The sequence below is a fragment of the Tamandua tetradactyla genome, chromosome 6 (assembly GCF_023851605.1).
Source record: "Tamandua tetradactyla isolate mTamTet1 chromosome 6, mTamTet1.pri, whole genome shotgun sequence".
In the NCBI taxonomy this organism is placed as follows: domain Eukaryota; kingdom Metazoa; phylum Chordata; class Mammalia; order Pilosa; family Myrmecophagidae; genus Tamandua; species Tamandua tetradactyla.
The window spans coordinates 169,593,818-169,617,464 of NC_135332.1; the positions used below are offsets into that span (position 1 = coordinate 169,593,818).

At 38.4% G+C, this 23,647-nt stretch overlaps 2 protein-coding genes across 4 annotated transcripts in view; one reads left to right on the forward strand and one right to left on the reverse strand.

The window, feature by feature from the left end:
- WASHC5 (WASH complex subunit 5) overlaps positions 1 to 18,923 on the reverse strand; it is a 93,985-nt gene extending 75,062 nt beyond the window's left edge. For both annotated transcript variants that reach the window (XR_013178479.1, XM_077167637.1), the window contains exons 1-8: positions 18,724 to 18,923; positions 13,009 to 13,324; positions 12,411 to 12,556; positions 11,694 to 11,778; positions 10,902 to 11,002; positions 8,553 to 8,745; positions 5,212 to 5,364; positions 521 to 634 (exon numbers count right to left, since the gene is read on the reverse strand). Coding sequence is in view for 1 of the 2 variants with exons in the window: in XM_077167637.1 (XP_077023752.1) it covers positions 521 to 634; positions 5,212 to 5,364; positions 8,553 to 8,745; positions 10,902 to 11,002; positions 11,694 to 11,778; positions 12,411 to 12,556; positions 13,009 to 13,194 (978 nt within the window). In the remaining variant the exon portion in view is untranslated. The remainder of the gene's footprint in view (positions 1 to 520; positions 635 to 5,211; positions 5,365 to 8,552; positions 8,746 to 10,901; positions 11,003 to 11,693; positions 11,779 to 12,410; positions 12,557 to 13,008; positions 13,325 to 18,723) is intronic.
- Position 18,924: 1 nt separating this feature from the next.
- Positions 18,925 to 23,647, forward strand: part of NSMCE2 (NSE2 SUMO ligase component of SMC5/6 complex) — a 351,982-nt gene continuing 347,259 nt past the window's right edge. The window contains exon 1 of one of the 2 annotated variants that reach the window (XM_077167641.1): positions 18,925 to 19,057. The gene's annotated coding sequence lies outside the window, so the exon portion shown is untranslated. The remainder of the gene's footprint in view (positions 19,058 to 23,647) is intronic. The other variant, XM_077167642.1, reaches the window with a different exon arrangement.

Sequence of the window (23,647 nt, forward strand, 5' to 3'; positions counted from 1 at the left end):
CCCCCTATTCTTTATTCATTTTTAATCCCTATGTTTTACTCATTTGTCCATACCACAGATAAAAGGAGCATCAGACACAAGGTTTTCACAATCACACAGAGAGACAATGAATCTAAATGATGGTGATGGGACATTGTCTACATTCGGATCCCATCCTTAGCATTCAGCCCACTGATGAAAACATGAATTCCACCTACTGGTGAAACCAACTCTATCCATAAGGACCTGGTCTTTGCGCAGGGTAAATCAGTCGAAGAGGGCTGCAGGTCTCACTGATTCAGCTCAGAAAACTGAATCTTCCTTGAGACTCATCTCCCATTTAAATATACCATGTAATCAACAAATCTATATGTATCTATCGTATTCTAATGCGCAAAATTCGCCTCTCATTAATATCACTGAACTAAAATATCCATGTGGACCTCTTGCAAATTCCAAGGGAAATCTACTTAGCCCATTTCCTAACTCACAGATAAAACTTGTAGTTATTAGAGACCCTCCCTGATAAACTAGAACCTACCTGTTCTCTGACATTTGAAAGGTCCAGGGTATTGTTTAAAGCAGTTTTTGCAGCTTTGTAAGGCTCCCAAGCATCCGCTAGATTAACTGTGATCCCCATGTAAATACTAATCACCTGAAAGAGGAGACATTCATTCAGTATTTCGTAAGTACCCACTCCAAGGAAAAGGGCTGGGAGAATACAAAGCTTATAGCAGACACTGCCCATGGCTTCAAGTTGAAAGTCTCCTGCAATGAAAAACAAGATTTCCCCAGTATAGAGTATGGTATCTTCTTTATTGGCACACTGGAACAAAAGGATGAGAATGTTGCTATTCATGGGAAAATAACCAAAGCAAGGATTTCCTTTCAAATTGTGTATATCCAAGATCCTAGATATCAGAGTCCTAGAGGAAGAAAATAAAAGAGGAAAAAGAAGCGGAGTTTTTGACTACAGCAAAAGTTCTCAGAAGTTCTTCTCTCAGCTTTTACTCTCCTAAAAGTTACTAAGAACCATAAAGAGCTTTTTCTTTTTTCTAAATATGGATTATATCCATTGATCTTCATTATATTACATATTAAACCTAAGATTTTAAAGACTATTTATTAATTTATTAAAAAATAATAATGAACCCATTACATGCCAACATATCTTTTAATTTTAAAAAAAATCTAAACTTTTCCTACAAAAATTGTGAGATTTTTATATTTTTATATTTTATATTTTTTCAAATTTCATCTGTGATATCTGGCTTTATAGAAGACAGCTAGATTTTCCTATCTACTTCTGTATTCAGTCTGTTGTGATATCACTTGTCAGGCAGCCTCTGCAAAAGCATGGTATACTTGAGAGAAAATGAGTAAAAAAGGCAAAGAAGTATTAGTATTACTGTGAAAAAGAGTTTTGACCTCACTGACCCCCGGAAAAGGTCTTGATAGCCCGCAGAGCTCCCTAGTCCATACTTTTGAGTGTGAACTCTTTCATGGCCCTGGGCTGAAGGAAACAAAGTGTCACTTTTGCAGTTCTCTACCTACCCACTTCAGATTGTATTAGATTGGGATTATTCTTGAAGAGTACTTTGAAAACTATTACTTTTTCTTTCTTTGCTTTGCATATGTTATATCGTACAATAAAAAAAGTTTTTAAAAAATTGGGATTACTCATCACTTGAACGTTTAAAACTTGCCTATCACAAAATACGAAAACTCTTCCTGGATGCAAAACCTATGAGTCTATTTATTGTGAGAAACCTTTCAGTGACTCTTCTTTGTTGCACATGTGAGGACTCAAACTGAAGGGAAATCTTTTAGGAAGGGTATTATTGCTCGGAGGACGCCTGTCTCAGCTTTTCTCTGGGTAGCCACAAAATAATCTATTCCAGGAACGATATGAGTGTGGGATTATCCTTTATCTGTGTCTCATGCTGAGGTTGGACCACTAACCAATTTTCAGTCTTTTTGTTTCAATGTAAACATTTATGACTATTAACAGTCCCCTCAAATAAATCGTAGATTATATAATTTTGAATGCAATCTTTTAAAATATCAGTACACTGCATGCTCAAAAATTTATTTCTGAATAGCTCCTGAGTGGGTTAGTGTGTCATAATCAGACATCTACCATATCATACTTTTTTCTAATTTAACATCATTTTTGTCAGAGTACATGGTTTTTATGATATCAATTCTTTTTTATCTTTCCTTTCTAGTATAGCAAATACTTCTAGTTTCTTCCCCAATGCTCATTCTCTTCTACCTATTTACTAAAATAAAATAAAATATTTTATTCAAGTTGTCAATTAACAACATTGAAAATATTCTATCTACTAGACTTTAAGAGGCTTTGTCCCATTGTATAGGCCATAAGAAATAGGTAGCAGTCATTGGGGGAACACCATCTGGCTTGTCTCACCTATGTTCCATTCTTGAAGGATGTGATGATTAATGGCCATGTTATAGTATCTAGTTGTTTGGTCAAGCCTGCTTGTTACTCTAAGGGTATTCCGTAGATGGCATTTGCATCTATTATCAGCTGATTGTCTATAGTCAACAAAAAGACTGTCCTCAGTAATGGGGATGTGGTGCCTTGGAACTGTAAACCCCAGAAGAACATGTTCTTAAAGTTGGTCCATTCCTGTGGGTGTGGGCCCACTGAACACAGGACCTTCTGATGAGGTTGCTTCAGTTAAGGTGTGGTCCAGCTGAATCAGGATGGGTCTGTATCCTAGTACTAAAGGCCCTTTAGGGAAGATCAGAGAGAGAAAGCTGGAGGGAGCAGCCAGAAACTGAAAGTTAACAGAAAGCAAAAGAGAAGAAAAAGCTAGGAGAGACTACCATGTGTATTGCTATGTGACAGAAAAGCCAAAAACCAAGGACTACTGGCAGCCAGCCCTGATTGCCACAGTCTCCTGACAGAAATCATTTATCTGATGATTCCTTGATTTTGGATGCAAGAAGCTGACAACAAGAAATTCAGAAGTGAAGGAGAGACTAGCAGACACCACCATGCGCATTGTGACGTGGCAGAGGAGCCAAGGACCGCCGGGACACAGCCTTCAGGAAGAAAGCACTGCCTTGATGATACCTGGATTTGGACATTTTCACAGCTTCAAACTGTAAGCTAATAAATTCCCACTGTTTAAGTAAAAAATGAAAAAACAAACAAACAATACAACAAAAACTTTTGTCTATTAAATCCTGTGGTCCTGGAGGTTTTTTTTTTGGTGGTGGTGGGAGTAGATTTGTAACAAGATTTGATTAACAATTGTATTTCATTAACGGTTTTTCTTTTATTCATGTTTCTTTTTTCTTTTTGAGTCGAATTTGGTTAATTAATACTTTTAAGAAAAGCAATCATTTCTTCTGCGTTTTCAAATATACAGATGTAAAGATGTTCACAGGTTTTCTTCTAACTTTAAAATTTAATTATATTTTAGGTCCTTCTTTTTCAATGCTAACACATTTAACTTTTGCCTTCTCTCTTTGACCAGTTTCAGTAAATATCTATTTAATATCTTTTTTCTAAAAAATTAGTTTTTGGTTTTGGTTGTACTGATCTCTCTTACTACCTTTATATTTAATTCAATATATTTCTGCTCTGATATTTGTTACTGACTTCATTTCACTCTACTTTTTCTAATTTTTTGAGCTTAATGATTAACTAACTCATTTGTTTTAAACCTTTGCTTTTTATAGAAATATATTTAATGTTATACATTTATGTTTAAGAACAGTTTTGGCCATTTTCCACAAGCTTCGCTGTGTAGCATTTTGACAATGTACAGTTCTAAATATTTTTTCATTCACATTGTGACTTCCTTAACACAAAAGCTATTTAGGAATGCTTTTTTGTTGCTGTTAGTTTCAAAACGTTTAAAAACATCCTTTAAATGTTATTTCTAATTTAATTGCACTGTAATAAGAGAATGTAGTCTGTAGGCTTTCATTTATTTATTTATTTTTACTTTGTTGACTTCCTTTGTGAGCCTATATATAGTCAATTCTCATATGTATTCTTTTCAAATACATGTGGAACATCTATTCTGTGTTTTTGGCAGTCCCGGATTATATAGATAGAGAGAGGTATAATACAATTTCCTACCACAATTATGGTTTTGTCAAATTTTCTCTATGATTGTATGAGCTTTTGCTTTATGAATTTTGAGTATTTCATGAAACACATATAACTTCATGACTGTTACTTTTATTACTATATATTACCTTTCTTATATATATTATCCCTATTTGTTTTTCTTTGAAATTCTCTATTGTGTAATATTTCTGTTTTCTCACAGCTTTTTATAGGCTGGTATTTGCCTGGCATATCTTTTCTTTCATTTCTATGTTCAGTCTGCTAGGATATTTGTTAAGGCATGCATCTCAAAAGCAGTATATAACTGCATTCTGACCTTTTTTAATACTAAAAATGCTTCTGATTATAGCATTATGGTCAAAATTTCTTTACTAAGCTTAGGCACATAAAGCCACACCATCAGTTTTTTCTCTTGGTTGTTCAACTCCTCCACTCATGAGTATGATTCATTAGTGGATAAGAACCATAATCTCTTACTCATAGGCTGTTCTCATATTGCTAGTAAAATTCCTCATCAAGGCCCCTCTTCACAGATAACTGATGTGTGATTCAATAGTGGGTAAGAAGTGGGACAAAATTTGCTATCTGAGAATATGAGCCCAAATGCATGCACTTTGTTCAACCCTCCATGTGGAAGAAAACATTTCGTATATATTAAGTGTGTTCTCCACTTTGGGAATTAATATTTTTCAATGGAAAAACAATTTTCAAATTGTAAGAATATCCCATAGCAACTTAAAACTTAAGAGCACCATCACAGTTTGCGTACAGATAAAACTTGCAATAAAAGCGTAATTCTCATTCACAAAAGGACAAATCAGACAAATTTTGATGAAGAGAAAGAAAAAAATACTTATGTAACTTAGTTGCAATCTCAGTAACTATAATAAGATACATTTTAATAGATGGTTTTAACTTGAGAGTATCATTTAAGAAGAAAGACACACAGGTTCTTCCGGAAATTTTACAGATATTACTTCATGTTATGATTTACAATATTCTCAACACAAAGTAATTTTATCTAGATGATTTTAAGTTTCATTAAAATCATTAAAATTCTGAGTAAACTGAAAATCATTACTTCAACTTATTACAGAGAAAAGACTAATCGTAACACTTGCCCAATTATCTGGAAAGTATTTATCCACTATTTCTCTCATTTTTGCTTGATGGGTGTGAAGAATGGAAGGTTCAAAGAGGAGGATCACGTACAGCATGGCAGCTTGATTTGCCAGGGCTGTGCTGCGATGCTCTGGCAAAGGATAGGCTGAGACCTGCAGTACAGAAAAGGATTAGAGATCGGTAACATTTGAACATATACCTGCTCCAAACAATCCAGCTCTAGGGTACATCAGTCCCTCAAAAGCCCACCTTCTTCCAGTGAGGAACCTGGACACTGGAAGGAATTCTCAGATCATGGCATCAGTAAGTAAACTATGGACTTTCTTCTTACCCTTAACCACTCAATATTCTTTTTCTTCCAGCCCAGACTCTACTGTAATTCTAACAGTCTTTTCTTTAATGAAAGAAAAAAAGCCCAAACCCTGTATCTCCCACTATTTTTCCTATTTCTGTGTCTTTTTCCATCACAAACTCTTATGACTGACAGACTCCACTCACTCATTCTATTTTCTTATTTCTCATTTATTCTTCAACTCACTGAAATTTGACCTCTACTATCTCTCCACAGGAATTTTTAAGGTCACATATGATTTCACAATCACCCAATTCAATGGCCTCTACTTAGCTCTCTTTGTTTAAATTCTTTGAGGAATGAAATCGTTTCCTCTGGTTTTCCAGACACTGTTCTCTCTTATCAATCTGCTTTGCTAGATTCTCTGCTTCCACATGCCCTTTTCCCAGGGCTCCATCCCTCCACCTTTGGTTGTACATAGCACATGTCACTTTAAGCTACCATAAGCAGAAAGGAGGAAATTATTACAAGGATAGGCATAGCAATGTTGCAGGGAATCTGCAGGCAGGAATGTGGTCAGGTTTTAGGAAGGGTCTGGAGTTGTGAGCCAGAAAATCTTTTATCGTTTATTCTCCTGATTTGTTGGCCCAACTTTTCTTGCTTTCTCCAGACTATTCTTAGCATACATGATAGAAGAAGCCTACTCTAAAACTCCAAGTTCTACATATTGTGGGTAAACCCACATAAGAAACTCACAGACCCAATTCCTAAAGACCTGGAGAAGAGAATCTGATCCATATCTAGGGACAAGGGACTTCTCCTGACCCAGTCAGACATGATGAGAGATGGGGCAGAAGAAGGATAAGGAATGGGGTGGGCATGCAGCAGAACCACAGCTCAATCCCTGTGTTAACAAAGGTTAAGAGGCAAGGAGAAACTTGAAATACACTGCCTTAGCATATGGACCAAACAGACCATATATGACACAGAATGCTGAACTGAAAAGCTGTGAGATAGGGAGGCAATGAGGAAACAGCATGGGCTTTGAAGCCATGCAGCCTTGGATTCAAATTATACTTCTGCTACCTTCGTCATGTGACCTTGTGAATATTATTTAAACTTATTTTTCTCAACAGCAATATGGAGATGATAATACCATCTACTGTTATGAGGAATAAAGAGAGAAGACGGTATATGAAAATCCCCCTGTGATGCATATTCATATGGAGGTCTAAACAAATGGCAACAATTATGGTGACTTGGTATCTCCAGCAGATCCCAAATTTGAGTTTTAAAAAAAAAAAACAAAAAACTCTTTTATTTGTACTTAATACATGCACACACACAAAACTAATGGGCTGCCAAAAGAACTGCACAGAGCAGGTGTATGCTATGATAAATGATACCCATAGTTCATAGTTAAAACAGGTCCAACTCTACTCTTTTATAGAAAGAAAAAACATATAATATGTATAACAGTGAAACCTACTGTAAACAATGGACTACAGTTAATAGTACAAGTATAAAAATGTTCTTTCATGAATTATAACAAATACACCACACTAATACAAGGTATTAATAACAGAGTTATGTATGGGGAAAAAATATACCTAATGTAAACTATGGACTACAGTTAACAGCAAATTTTAATATACTTCTACCAATTGTATATGACACTAATGCAAAGTGTCAATAATAAGGGAATATATGGGAATGTTATATTTTTTTACATGAATTTTCTGTAAACCTACAACTTCTCTAATTAGAAAAAATTTAAAAAACTGATAAGGAAAAAAGGGACAGTGCATGTATTTTTCTTCCTATTTAATTATTCATACAGTAATACTTTAAAACAATCTTCTCAAATTGTCTGTTCTAATGGCTTCGAAATTTATAATTTATTCTTTTATTCCCTTTTAATGGTCATTATATATTTATTCCACAATTCTTTATCCCTCTAAGAAAAATGTGCCTTGAAAATTCCTATGCATGTATACTAAATATTTAAATAGCTTTACTGAGGTACAAATGGCACAGAATTGTGCATATTTAAAGTGTATAATCTGATAAGTTCTGACGTGTATATCGATGAAACCATTAACATGATCAAGACAGTGAACACAGGCATTGCCACCAAAAGTTTTCCCCTGCTCCTTGGTAAAGCTTTTCTCCATACTCCCTCTTCTCCTCACATAATTATTAATCTGCCTTCTGTCACTACAGAATTCTCAAATTTTCTAGTTTAAAATAAATATAATCAGGGTGGTGTGATGGTGGCTCAGCAGCAAATTCTCGCCTGCTATGCCAGAGACCTGGGTTCGGTTCCCGGTGCCTGCCTACATATAAAAAATAAATAAAATAAAATAAATGTAATCATAAACAAACAAAACAAAAACACATAGTATGTAAAATTGTGCAACCTTCAGAATCGTGAAGTTAAATGGTAATATTCTTTGGAACCCTTGGAAGTAAGTGAATGATAGGTGTGCTAAAGAGAAAGTGAGGCAACTTTTAAATGCTTTAGGATCTTTACAGCCCTGCTCACACTCTCTTCTGTCTGGACTGTCCTTACATCCCTCTTTGTCATCAGTTACAATCCTGCTGCCCCTATCATATGCTCCAATAGCACAACACTGTGCTTTCTCTAACATTACACCCATCTTGCATTACTATAATTGCTATCTGTCTTCTTTCCTTAGTACAAGTATGGGTAGGGACCATGGCCTGCCCTGTCCACTGATGTATTTGTGGTACCTAGCACACAGACAAGTACTTAACACACACTCAATAACTATTTACTAAATGAATGACTAAAGGAGTACATCTTCTTTGCAAATGTAGCTTAAATCCCATCTCCTCCTTAAAATCTCTGATTCCATCAAATTTAATATCACTTTCTTCTACTTTCCTACTCATAACTCAAAAGGACTTATACAGTTTCTAGCTGCTATCACTCTTCTGAGGAAAAAAAGAAGGGAAGGAGTAATTGAGGAGAAGAGTAAAATCAGTCTTTCAAACTAGTAAGCTCTTAATAGGTTTAATTCCTACCTGGTTATAAATATCATCAGATCTTAGTCGACCAATGACCATACTAATGAAGGATTCACTGATAGGCACTCTCTGGAAATAGCTCTCTGGATAATTGGGAGGTCTTTTTGCTCCTGGTTGGCTGGAATAACCTGTACTTCGAAGCAGCTTGCAAATATCATCCATATTTGAATCCGCAGAAGATCGAGCAGCACTGAGTCACATTCACAGTGGGAAATAAAGGACCAAATAAACTATACATATTATCAATGCAAAAATCCAACATAGCAGAAAAATTCTGTTATACCTTGACTTTACATAGTTTAAGTTATGACCAAGGGTCAATTTATATCCTTAAGATACAAAATATATTTTGTATTTTAAATACACAGCAAACTTATAAGGAGGGTATTAGTGCTACATAAAATCTATAATCCCATTTCCAAAATCCTTGGGTATGGATTTGTTTGCGAATATAGCAATTTCCAAACAGAAGAAAGTAATATGGTATATAGATCATGTATGATATAATACTCCAGCAGGGACCTATATAGATCATGTATGATATAATGGTCCCCAGCAGGGACCAAGTTTATATCCATAATCAACACATGCTGATAATTACGTAGCAAAACACACGAATAGTCACACAGTGAGATAAATAAAGACAATGTATAGCTTCATGTCTGTTCTGATAGGTTTTGACACCAAATGATTTCAATTTAGATTAGGTTTTCCTGTCAAAAGAGAGTTACTATGTGTGTGTATGTGTGTGTTTTCAGAGCTCTATGGATTTTAGAATTGCAGATAAAGAATATGAAACTGAACCAATATTCCACAAATTAAAAAGTAATTAAAAAATTGTGTCACTTTAAAGTAGGATATATATATACTAACTGGCTTTTCTTGGCAAGATGCTCCTCGTACAGAGGTCTAATAAAAATATTTGTACTGGGTGGGCAATAGTGGCTTGGTGGCAGAGTTCTGTCTGCCATGCTGGACACCTGGGTTTGATTCCTGGTGCTTGCCCATTTAAAATAAAAAAAAGAAAAACATCTGTCCTTTTCAGAGTGGTCTGAAATAGAAATCCCTGAAAAAAAAAAGGTACTAGATTCAAAGAATCTTAGACTTGAAGATAATCTCCTATTTGATGCAAGAATCCTCTTTACCAAAATTCCGATTTGCAAGTGTTCAGTCACTTCAATAACAGATGCTCACATACTAATGAATTAGCTGTTGCACTCAAAAGGTCAAAGCCCAACTTTCAAAGCTGGTCTTAATAAACAAATGTGTTTTTACTGCTTCTTTACATTATTTCGTTGTTGCTGCTTTTCCAGATACTTTCAGAAATATAGGCCAGGCTAACCAAATCTCATTTTAAGAACCATGGATGTAAAACAGCTTGTGGTCAAACTGAGGTGAATGAATTATATACACTGGTAGCCACTCCCCTCAAATATGATAAAGCTGAAAGGGAACAGGCTTCATTGCAATCAAAACTAATTTACTGCTGAGGCAACAGCACCACATTTTATGAAAATATCATGGTTCCAAACAATCCCCTCTCTGTTGAGAATCTGTCCCTCTCACTGTAATTTATTTTATTCTAATCCACGAATTTGAAAATGTTAATTCTAGTCCTCACACTTTAGTCCAGGTTCCTAACTGGTTCCTACTTACAGACTGTTTCTTCCCTGAATCATGACTATTTCTGACTTTGACCCTGTGTCAAGATTTTGATTCATTCATTTAACAAACTGAAAAGCTATGGACTAAGTACTGGAATTAAGTAGTTGGTAACGATGGCTCCTATTTTTAAAAACTTCCTCTCGAATAGTCACAGTTCTGTTCAGACACACAGAGCACATGATTGTGGAAGTATGCTTTTGCTTTGTTTTTGTTTCTAAATATATATGAGAAATGACTTTCAACCTGACCCTGACAGATAGCTTTCAAAGTCATCAACCTGAAAATGACAACAGAAAACTCATTAATTTCCTTATGTCCTGTCATGAAGTAATATTAGAAAACTTAAAAAAACAGTAAGAACTTTTGTTAGACTTGCAAAATTCTTTTAAAAATCTATCCTCAAAGTTAAGAAAATTCAAATTCCTTTTTATAAAAAAAATGAGAAATCATGAAGGAAAGGATACTCTATGTATCTATAACAATCAATAAAATGTAGATTATTATTATACATAATCTAGAAAATTGTTATATTCCTACAGTGTATTCAGAGGAAATAAAAATCTTATGTTTGTACATCCTAAATTATATTGCTGCTGTTCACAATAAAAGCCTCAAGGAAACATTTCCTGCATTTAACCAAAAATAGTACTTTGGGAGTGTGCAGTCCTAGCCCAGCAATACCTGTATCGATAGTAAGAAACCAGCATTCTTTCTCTGACTTCTCCTTCTATCTTCTGGTCGATGACCAGTAGCATAACTCCATACAAGTACAGTGCTTCACACTATGAAGAGAAAAAGACAATGGCTAAATGCACACACACACACAAAAACATTCTTATGAAGTTGAGGATGGTTGAAAAATAAAAAAGAAATCATTTTGCTCATATTCCTCTTAAAAACTTTATATTACATGGAAAATGCAGAGTTCCCCAAAGGGTTCTCACCTGCTCTGCAGAATAGGCTTTGAAAAGCTTATGCAAAACACACTGTAATTCACAGTGACCATTTTTCAATTGTTCTAATTCTGTTATTTTTGCTTAGGATATCAAAACGGAATCCTAACATTATGAGTATCTCTTCATCCATGAAGTCACTTATTTATTTAACAAACATTTCTTAAGTGGGTCACTAAGTATGAGGTACTAGGTTAGATGTAAGGGATGCAAAACAGAAAAAAGATAGGATTTTTACACTGAGGAGGCTTATGACATCTTCATGAAAGAAGATAGGTTTTTACACTGAGGATGCTCTATGTAATCTTTTATCCACTCATAATTTTCTTTAAAGTCTACTACATTCTAAACTAAGAAGTGGACCTGCCTGTTAGAAGAGAATTAGCAGCTTATTTTGCTTCTCTTTACATTCTCCTTAAAGAATGGTACTCTGATGTATCTGTGACTTAAAGAAAGGAAGGAAAGTGGTGCCAAGGTTGATTTCCCCAAATTTCTATTTTAAATGATCACTCTTACTTACTAGAAGCTGTTTTCCATCTTCATTGAGAAGCACAGTTTCTAAGGTTTGCTGAATATAAATCCCTTCATTGAGATCATCTAGATATCTAGAAATGAAACCCAGAGCAAGTCATTCACTGATAATGGAAATGTTAACATCTTTGAAATAGAATAAAGATTTAAAAAATATAAAGCAGGACACCAGGTGTTCTGGCCTTTAACTAGTTCATGGACCTTGAGAATTCAGCAATTCAGGGTCGATACTTATGCCTACTCCAAGTAAATGGGATTTTCCCTAGTTCTGATTTATGAATTACAAATATCTTAAGAATAATCACATAAGAATAACTAGTTTAAAGGTTAAACTTCATTATTAGTAAATGCATTACCAGTCATTAGTAATGGATTCCTAAGAACTGTAGAAGGGAGAAGTTAACTGCAAAAGCAAGGGCCATTTTTTTTTCACTTCCCATACATCACAAACTAGAATATGATCATCAACTACAGGACTGAAAGCCACATGGCTTAATATAAATCAAGATTATTATGATATCTCAGAGGAGAAAATTATAATAAAATTGTGAAATATTAAAAATGACTTGTACCAAAGGAAGGAAAAGACAATTATGTATAAGTTAGTAAATTTTACATAACTTGCACTGATGTACATGCTCAAGTTTGTTTCTTCCCCCTTTCCACTATTGCTATCCAAATAAGCTATGACTAAATTAATTGATACCTGTTTAAGTCTACAATATATTTATGCACACTTTGAAATGCTAAATAAAATCTGGTCACAATTTCTATGTTGTTTTCACGAAATTCTTCATCTAAATCCTGTAGCTCTGGCTTAGCTTCCAGTTTGCTTTCCCATAACTCTGGACCCTAAGAAGAAAAACACATTAATGTGAAATCAATGAAAGAATACTTGTTGGCAACAATTTCTCAACAGTTATTTTAAAATTCATTCCTATGTCTTAAAAGGGATATCAAAAATTTAAAGCAGAGCAACAGAAAGTAATGAAGATAAGAGAAGATTAGATTTAAAATCCTTTTGAAAGAAATGGATTTGAATTGCAACCAAGATTAACATGCATTTAAGTGTGGGGTACTTCAATGTGAAACTCAATATACCAAAGTCATCTTTTTAAATTTGATTATATTGTGTTAAGGCTTTCACATAACACCTGTATCTTATTTTCAAATTAGTAGCTGATATGAAATTTCATTCAAATGCTTTCTTCTAACTCTCCATAATTACTTAACCCTGCCAGAGCCTCATGGATCCTACTTTAGTAGGAAAGGTAGTAGTAAAAATTGCTAAAGAGAAAGACTACCTTAAAATAGCTGAAATCAAATATGATATCTCCATATTTCTGTTGATCAGCTCGGTCTTTTAACCTAAACACAGCAGGAATGAACTCAGAGAGTCGCAAAAGTTCAGCAATGATGGCATTGCCACAGGAAACAATTCTCAGGATTGCTTGGCCACACAGGTTGTTCTCAGCAAGAAAATCCAACATAGTGATGATGAATAACTACTCCACGTCTGGCCAGTGGGAATGTTTAGATGCCTTCAGAGATGGAGACTGTAGGTCGTTAGGGGAAACCAGGCCTGCTGATATATTGACTGCTCCATTAAAAAATCTGTATCTAAAAAATGAAAAGAAAAGTACAAAAATCACCATATTTATGGAAGTGTGTGTATACACAAATGAAACACAATATATTTCTCTCAAACTCAAGAAAAAATAGTAACAAATAATAAAAATGAAAAGGAGGGGTAGAAGGGAATATTTATACTCCACTCGTCCTGATTTCTTTGCTAGATTAACACTGGTGGCCTCTTTCTCTACCAGCGTTAATGTACTTACTTCTCTCATGAGAAAAGACTAGATATAGCTGGTCTCTGAGCTTAGGAGATAGAACCTTTGGGGCATGTGTGAGTCTAACATTCCTAAACTGTACAGCTATCACCTTCTGTCTGATGAATTAGCAAATAATTGCAAACACTACAAAGAGAGCTGGGAGACATATCCTTGGGCACTATTTATGGCATTTGTCCAATCATTTCCCAGAAATAGCACTGCAGAGTATTGAGTACTGAATCGTGTCCCCTATAAAATGCACGCTCAGGTCCCAACCCCTGGTCTTGGGGTGTGAACCCTTTGTAAGCAGGATCTGTGAAGACGTTATTAGTTAACATGTGTGTAAACTGAATGAGGCAGTTAATCCAATATGGCTGAAGTCATTATAAAGACTTATAAGCAAAGGAATTTGGACATAGAAAGAGAAGCCATGGGGAGGAGCTGTAAGTCAATGGAATCCAGAAGAGAAAGGAGAAGACAACATCACATGCATTGCCATGTGATGGAAGAGCCACGGAACCCCAAAGATTGCCAGATAGCCAGAAGGTACAGACTCTGGGAGGAAGTAATCCTTCTAGACTCTGAAACTGTGAGCCAATAAATTCTTGTTGTTAAGCCAGCCTATTGTATGGTATTGTCATGGTCAGGTTCACGTGTCAACTTGGCCAAGTTGTGGTACCTATCTGTTTGGTTGGGCAAGTACTGGCCTATCTGTTGCAATGAGGACATTTCATGGAATTAGATCATGATCACATCAGCTGCATCCACAGCTGATTCCATCTGTAATCAGCCAAAGGGGAGTGTCCTCTGCAATGAATGATGCTTAATCTAATCACCGGAAGCCTTTTAAGGAGGATTCAAAAGAGACAGAATCTATTCCTGCTTTGGCTGGTGAGCCTCTCCTGTGGAGTTCATCCAGACCCTCCATCCGAGTCATCAGCTTCACAGCCAGCCCTGAAGATTTTGGACTCTGCGTTCCCACGGTCATGTGAGATACTTTCATAAATTTTATATTTGCAAGTGTTCCCTGTTGATTCTGTTTCTCTAGAGAACCCTAACTAATGTAGGTATTATTTTAGAAGCTGGGAAACAAAACAGTTTTTGGTACCGAAAAGTGGGGTGTTGCTATTATAAATAATTAAAAATGTGGAAACGGCTTTGGAATTGGGTAATGGTTAGAGGCTGTAGGTAAAGGAAATATTGTCTTAGAGAATACATATTCATCATGAACAGAACGTTGGTTTAAAGGTGGATGTTAAAGGTATTTCTGAAGAGGTCTTAAAAGGAAATGATGAATGTGCTACTGGAGATTAGAAGAAAGGTGATATAGTGTTACAAAGTGGCAGAGAACCAGGCAAAATTGTATTCTGATGTCAGACTGAAAGTAGAACTTATAAGTGAAAACATGAACATTTAGCTGAGGAGATTTCCAAGCTAAATGTGGAAGATACAACTGGGCTTCTACTTACAGTTTATAATAAAAAGCGAGAGGAAAGGGATAAGCTAAGAACTGAACTCTGAAGCCCAACGAAACAATAAATTGATGGTTTGGAAAACACTGAGGCTGTCCAGATAGTGTCTTCTAAACGAGGGCCAGAAGTGGCACTATCAGAAACCTCCATGAGTTTCCAGAAAGTAAGCCTTCAGGGCCCTTGTAAAAGTTTAAATGAACAACCCTTTGCTAATGAAGGTATGGTTGAACACAGATTCAGTAAGCCATTTTAATGGAAGTCAAGACTGGAAATGGCAGTTATCCTTGAATTATCTTTGGAAAGTTCTATTTTGCCTGATGGTTTGAAGCCCATATAGCTGCATATTAAGCCAACAAATTTTTTTGCAAAATCTGTATGAGGAGAACGATTGCCAGCTGGACTGAAAGGGAACGAGAAGGCACAAATTGAAAGAAGAATGACTTCCAGGATTGAACAATGGAAGCAAAGGTCTGGAACAAACAGATCTCCTTGAAACAACAAGCAGGCCCACCCATTCATGAGCAAAAAGGGTGAACCCACCTCTGCCCTTGGAGGAGGCACACCATCTGCCCCCAGTCTTGGAGAAGGCATGCTTGGAGCTTCAACATTCAGGGAGAGTGCTCCCACCCCAATACTTAGAGCTGGTGGAGCCTGTGCTGCAGAGTTTGCAGAAAGCCTGACTGCCATCCAATGTTCAGAGTACCAATTACGAAGAATGACTAGTGAAGACAAAGACTGACCCTGATAGAAACTGTTGGCCAAAAATATTTGAGTGAGAACAGAATAAGGGATAAATTACTTCTGAGATTAGATTACAAAAAGACTATGGCTTCTGGCTTGCTTGCCCTGGGGTAAGCATGTTGCCATGTTGTGACTGAGCCCTGTAGGGTGGTACAGGTGACTAGAAGCTGAGCCTGTCAGCAACCAAGAGTGAGAGAGCTTGGAAGTGGATCTCTTTAGCCCTAGTTGAGCCTCTCCTCAGAGACTGACAGCAACCTTAGGAGAGACCCTGAGCCAGGCAGCTAGCTAAGCACATCCTAGATGTCTGACCATAGAAATTGGCAGACAAGAAATGTTTGCCATAAGCCACTATATCTTGGTATTACATGTTATGCAGCAATATATAACTATCAGGAGAAGGGCATTCCAAGCAGACATTACAAGTAAGTACAAAGCCCCAGGACAGGAATGTGCTAAATGTGCTTAAGGAAGAGAAAGGTGTTGATATGGCTGGAGCCCAGTAAGCAAGGACAGAAGCAGAGATCAGGGGAGGTGTATGGGGTTGGAATGAGAGCAAGGAGCAATGAGAAGCCACAACAGTTGTCTAGAGTTTCCTCTTGTGAGGGCATCCTATAATACATATAAAGATATAAACTATTAACAAATCCTTTTAGTTTTCTCTGTACTTGCCTGTTAAACCACATTGATCTCTAACAGGCTGAAGTTCAGATCACTTTGAAAATGAACACTTAATTTTCTGCAAAAATAAGGTCTTGCTTGGGAAATGAGAGAAGAAGTGGGGAAGAAATAAAGGACAATAAGTGAAATAGCTATATACTGAGGCTCTCTGAAGACCACCAAACTAACACTGCTGTCTCAACAGGATTAAACTCTAGACTCTCCAGAGCAGGGCAAGCTATGGTTAACAGGTCCAACTGCTCTAAATTTTGAATACTAAGATAGAGCAGAAAATGGTGCCCTGGATAAAACCACTTAAAGCACAGCAACATTACCTGCCTTCTTTCCTACTCCTTCCCAACAAAAACAGATAAACACACGAGGCATCTTCAAGCACAACTTCAGGAAAGATTAGGCATGGAATAATGACATAAAACAATTAATCTCTTATTTAATCCTTATGCCTTTGCCCCAAAATTGCACTGTAGACAACTTCCAAAAGGAATTAGAAAGAGAATAGGAAAAAAATTAAACATGACTGGCAATAGCGAAAAAAATGTTATGGATTTTAAATACCTAGGATAATTTCTTTCTCTAATGTTTAATTTAAAAAGTAAGTTTTAATTTAAAACTAAGTTTTAAGTTGAATTTTTTAATGTAAAAGCAAGATACACCTTACATTTCAGGCACTTGTAGTGAAATGAACCCACTGACAGCAATCCATTTCAACTCAGGAAGAGCACTTGCATCTTTCTATTTCCTTCTCTCTTGCTAAATTTTTAAGGATGTAACAAGTGAAAACCAACATTAACTGAAAGAAGTAAACTCCTTAGTTACTTTATTATGTACTAAACCTCCTAACCTGGATTGATTACCTGGTTAATTTGCAAGAATATTAGGTTAAGATATTTGGTAAATAGTCCTATTTTGGCTGAAAACTGGACTTGAAGAACAAAACCTGAGTCATCAATAAAGTTGCCTCATCACCTTGCAGTGATTTCAGAGGTAGGAGGCTTTACAGAAAGTGTAAGACTTCGTTAATCTTTTTTAAAAAAAATCACTACAGGGATGTGCAAATAAATATTGTAGAAAAAGCTATCCTGAACTGTCCTTTGAGAGATTCTCACGGTGCTAGGGACAAAGAAAACTCATAGATCAGTTTTCTCAATTAGATCATAACACTATTAGCATAAAAGAGAACCAAAAATTCCTCTTGTTTTCCTCTTTCCTTTTACAAGTCACCCCCCCCCCCCAAAAAGGGGGTGTAACTTTATTTTAGGAAACTGGCATGGAGCAATGATTATCAGTTTGGAAAGTAACCCTAGAAAGACAGCATGCTTTCAAAAGTGAAGTTTGTCATCATCACAGCTATAATCTAATGAATACAGAGTCAAATTTCTGAAGGAAATTAAGTTGTCCTGGGAAAAACCACTGCTTAACCTATTCAGAGGACAAAGGAAGATAGGTCTATTTTTGTCATTTCATAAAACCTCAGCTTCAAAAGGAGGAAGCACAGATCCATTATCAGGAACACAATAAAATGGTTGTTGACCAGATAAAAGCAAATAGCGCATTATCTCTTCCAGAAAAGTTGTGAAGTGAGCCTGATCATTCTAGTCCAATTCACGAATCCTGGGAAAGACAGGTGAAAGAAAACTGGGAAAGGTGTCCCTGTGGCCAGAGGCAGTGAAACTTCTTCCTCCTTTCTACTTGCCCATCACCAAAGCTGGAGAACACAACGCGCTTGGAATCAGGAGATCTATTTCCATTACTGGGTCTGTCACTTTTTATTTTTACTATGTTCCATAGGAGAATCAGGACTCGCGGAATTTTTTTTTCCCCCAAATGCAAAGGGGCTTTGGTACCACCATGTCACAGGGGAGGAAATTAAGGTGCAGAGAGGAACAAAGACTTGCCCAAACTGAGTCCACAGCAGAACTAGAATTCAAACCCCGTCTATCACACTGTAAAAGCCTACCCCAACCACCGTTTCTCGACAGTAAATACAGGAATAACGATGTGCACAGCAGCGCTCCCAGAAAGTCGGGAAGATCTGATGCGGGCCAAGCAGGTGAACATCGCTTCCTCAAGCGCCAAAAGGGTGTGCAAAATTGTTTCCATCTAAGTGTAGAAGTAGAGCCTGGAATACCCAGTCCCAGGAAGCCACTAAATCCTCGGACCCAGCGCCCTCACTCCAGACAGACCCCACCGGATGCCGCAGATCTCCCTTTGACCTGCGAGGCCCAATTCGGGGGCAAAGGCAGGAAAAGGGGAAACATGCAGGGAGGAGGCGCCGGCACCGGGCCCGACTTACCTGTCACCGGGGCCACGCCAGTAGCGCACGAGCGGGGTAAGTGGTCGGACGAGGAGCCGGCACCCCTGTCCCCTGCCTATCTGTCCCGCGGGTCCCCCTCAATCCCCAAACCCGTCTGTAAGCCGTTGGGCCCAGGCTTCCGCCCCATGACCGTCACATGACCAAAAGGACGGAGAGCCGGGAGGAATGTCATGTGATCCCTTGTTGGCGACTGTTGATGACGTAGAAACCCGCGCTCGCCGTTTCAACGACAGTAGAAGGGAGTTAGCAGGGCATTGGGGTCCAGGAGTGGAAAGTTAGGGTGCAGCCAGACGAAGACCGATCTGGCAGGCAGGTAAGACGTGGGGGGTTGCGATGGAGAGGGTGGCGGGAGTTGTCGCCTTCTGTAGTGCGCGCGCTTCGAGCTGGGGGTCTGGCGACCGTGGATGTGGTGCTGGTTCTTTTCACGTCACAGCGTCGGGGGCGGGGGGGGGGGGGAGGTCAGTTTACCTTCTTGTCCGAGAAGTCATCTCTCTATCCTTCAGCCCTATGTGTTTGGAGAAAAGATCGCGAACTTTTTATTCAAACAGATTTTGTTTGAACTGTGTTTGAAAGTAGGACCTTGGGCAAGTCGTTTAAATAAATAAACTCTCCGGGCCTCAGTGTCCTTTTCTCTTATGTGAATTGTGAGGACTAGCGATGATGAGAGTGAAGTCCTCCGCATCAGTTTATGACAAACTGTAAGCGACCAAGAAATGGTGATGGTTGTTGTTGTTGCCATTATTTGATGTATTGCTCGCCTATTTTGTGTGAGGGCCTATTTTATGTGCTCTAGAATGTGTTAGGGTTCTAGTATAAGGAGTTCCCAGGGCGAAGAAGTGGCAGACGTGAGCAAATAGTTGCGATAAGTTTTATAATAGATGAGTGTGTGATAATATAGTGCTAGCTTCGGGGAGGAAACAAGCAGTTGCTTTGTATGGATAAGAGAAGGATGCATCCTTGCATCTTGATAAAGGATACGATCTTTAACTGAATTTTTACGAAGCTCCCATGTATTTAGAGGTCAACAGAATGTCTACGAAGTGTTTATTCTGTGCCTAGCAGTGTGTTGTATGGAAAAATAAGGGGAAGAAGCAATAGAGAAGTATTTTTATGTTTGCATTGGCTTATAATTGGCACTGTCTACAGAGCATCTTACAGGCTTGTTAGGGGACGCAAAATAACATGCTAGGGAAGAGCACAGGAAATGCATATCCTTGATCTAAGTTTTCTTGGAGACCGTACTACAGGGAATAAGGAGGGAAGGCTACAAAAGGAGGTTGGTTTAAACCAGGATTTCTCAGTGTTGACTCAAAGATACTAAGGACTCTGTTTCCCATAGTCAGAATGACACTGCCAATCCATGGGGCTTGTTGGCAAAAGAGATAGTCAAAATATCACCACTGGATTCTTCTAATGCTTCGTTTGTGTGAAGCCAGGCTGTGAGGGATGTTTTTGACACCTTTATGGAGTTTTGTGGAAACAGAAGGTGTAGAAATCTTGGCTGGTTGTATACATTAATGAGGGAAAGGGATGAGCTTCAAATGAGAAGCTTACGTGCTATATGACAGATATAAATGTTTCTATGAGTGCTTTGAAGAAAACTTTTATTTCCTGTAGCCACAAACATGAACTCTCCAAAAATTAGACTCAGAATCTTATTCTTAGAGAAGCAACTTTACAATTTAAACGGAAATCCCAATCTTGCATGCTGTCTGTCATTAAAATGAGGGCATTGATTGGAAAGGGGTGGGACCCTGAAAAATGGAATGGCAACATATGGATTGATTTTGATGTCAGTAGACAGGTTGAAACCCCAGATTGTGCTGATCTTTTCTACATAACCCTATAATAGTCTGCCTTGAGGACTTAGCTGCCCCACCTCCAGCCTTCCCTGAGGAGTTGGCCACTCAGCCTCCACCTGGAGGTATTAACCCTAGAGTGATTAATCATGTTTCACCAGATGAAACTGCAAATGAATGCCCTGAAGCAATTGTCTTGGAAGATATTTCTAATTCTTTTCAATGACCCCCACCCCCAACGCCGTCATTTCTTCCAAACCTAAATCTAAAGTCCCAACAGGCCCCAAAGGGTGAGGTACAAAGTGTCACCCATAAGGAAGTACGTTATACTCCAAAAGAACTCTGTGAGTTTCCCAATTTATATAAACAGAACCAGAGGAATATGTGTGGCAATGGATTTTAAGGGTGTGGGATAATGGTAGGAGGAATATAAAACTGGATCAGGCTGAATTTATTGAAATGAGCCCACTAAGCATTCAGTGTTACAGTTCTAGGGGTTAGAAAAGGCATTAACAGTTTGTCTGGATGGTTGACTGAAACATGGATCAAAAGGTGGCCAATATTACCTGAAGTTGAAATGCCAGAACTGCCCTGGTATAATGTAGATGAGGGAATCCAACGGCTTAGAGAGATTGGAATATTAGAGTAGATTTATCATGGAAAGCCTGCTTATACAACCCCAGGAATGTCCAGAGGTTGCACCTTTTATCAAAACTGTGAGAAATAAATTTATGAGACTAGCTCCATCATCCCTGAAGAGCTCTGTAGTTGTCCTTCTCTATAGGTCAGATATTACTGTGGAAAATGCTGTCACTGAGCTGGAATCCTTAAACACAGTGGGGATGATCGGATCCCAAGTTGGCAGAAGCCAGATGGCAGCACTTAATCGTCAAAGACAAGGTGGACCTGGCTATCATAATGGACAGCAGACTCAAAGCAGGAGTCAAAATAATCTGATTTGCAGACTTGTGGCGTTGGCTAGTAGATCATGGGGTACCTAGAAGTACAATAGATGTCAGTCTACTAAATTCGTGTTTGAGCTATATAAGCAAAAGAGTTCTAGGTCAAGTGAACAAAAGCCCACCTTAAATCACAAAAACAGAGAGTCATGGCCCCTTAATTGAGACAGTTTACGACCCAGAGCCCCTTGAATGAAGGGGAAGCCAGGTCCCTTTGGGGGAGGAGAGGACCCTGTTACATTGCCACAAATTTATACTGTTAATCTTCCTCCAAGCCTTCCCCAAGGAGACCAATGGTCTTTTGCCAGGGTAACTGTACATTGGGGAAAAGGAAATGATCAGATATTTTGGGGATTATTAGACACTGGTTCAGGAGTGACATTAATTCCAGGGGGCCCAAAACATCACTCTGGTCCACCAGTCAGAGTAGGGGCTTATGGAGATCAGGTAATCGATGGAGTTTCAGCTCAGGTTTGTCTCACAGTGCATCCACTGGCTCCCCCGGACTCATTCTGTAGTTATTTCCCCAGTTCCAGAAAGCATAATTGGTATAGACATACTGAGCACCTGGCAGAATCCCCGCATTGGCTCTCTAACTTTTGGAGTGAGGGCTATTATGGTAGGAAAGGCCAAGTGGAAGCCACTAGAACTGCTCCTATCTAGCAAAATAGTAAATCGAAAGTGATACCGGATTCCTGGAGGGATTGCAGAGATTACTGCCACTCTTAAGGACTTGAAGATTGCAGGGGTGGTGACTCTCACCACATCCCCATTCAACTCTCCTATTTGGCCTGTGCAGAAAACAGATGGGTCTTGGAGAATGACAGTGGATCATCGTAAGCTCAACCAGGTGGTAACTCTAATTGCAGCTGCTGTTCCGGATGTGGTGTGATTGCTTGAGCAAATCAATACATCCCCTTGTACCTGGTATGCAGCTATTGATCTGACAAATGCTTTTTTCTCAATAGCTGTTAGTAAGGACCACCAGAAACAGTTTACTAACTGTTCTAACTCAGGGGTATGTCAACTCTCCAGCCCTGTGTCATAATCTTGTCTGCAGAGACCTTGATCATTTCTCCCTCCCATAAGACATCACACTGATTCATTACATTGATAATATGTTGATTGGACCTAGTGACCAAGAAATAGCAACTACTCTAGACTTATTGGTAAGATATTTGCATGTCAGAGAATGGGAGATAAATCCAACAAAAATACAGGGGCCTTCCACCTCAGTCAAATTTCTAGGTGTCCAGTGGTGTGGGGCGTGTCGAGATATCCCTTCTAAGGTGAAGGATAAGTTGCTGCATCTGGCCTCTCCTACAACCAAAAAAGAGGGACAATGCCTAGTTGGTCTCTTTGGATTTTGGCGACAACATATTCCTCATTTGGGTTTGCTACTCCAGCCTATTTATTGAGTGATCAGAAAAGCAGATAATTTTGAGTGGGGACCTGAACAGGAGGAGGTTCTACGACAGGTCCAGACTGCTATACAAGGTGCTCTGCTATTTGGACCGTACCATCCAGCACATCCAGTGGTGCAGGAAGTATCAGTGGCAAATAGCAGTGCTGTCTGGAGCCTTTGGCATACCCCTTTGAAGAATCACAATGTAGACCCTTAGGATTTTGGAGCAAAGCCTTATCATCTGCTGTAGATGACTCTTTTTGAGAAACAGCATTTGGCCTGCTACTGGGCCTTAGTAGAGACTGAAGGCTTAACGGTGGGCCACCAAGTTGCCATGAGACCTGAGTTGCCTATCATGAGTTGGGTGTTGTCTGACCCACCAAGCCATAAAGTTGGGCATGCACAGCAGAACTCCACCATAAAATGGAAATGGTGTATATGAGATAGGGCCAGAGCAGGTCCTGAAGACTCAAGTAAGCTACATGAGGAAGTAGACCAAATGTCCATGGTCTTCATTCCTGCCCTGTTACCTTCTCTTTCCCAGACCAGAATTATGGCCTGTTGGGGAGTTCCTTACAGTGAATTGACTGAGGAAGAGAAAACTTGGGCCTGGTTTACAGATGGTTCTGCACAATATGCAGGTACCAACCAAAAGTGGACAGCTACAGCACTACAGCCCCTTTCCAGGATGTCCCTAAAGGACAGTGGTGAGGGGAAATCCTCCCAGTGGACAGAACTTT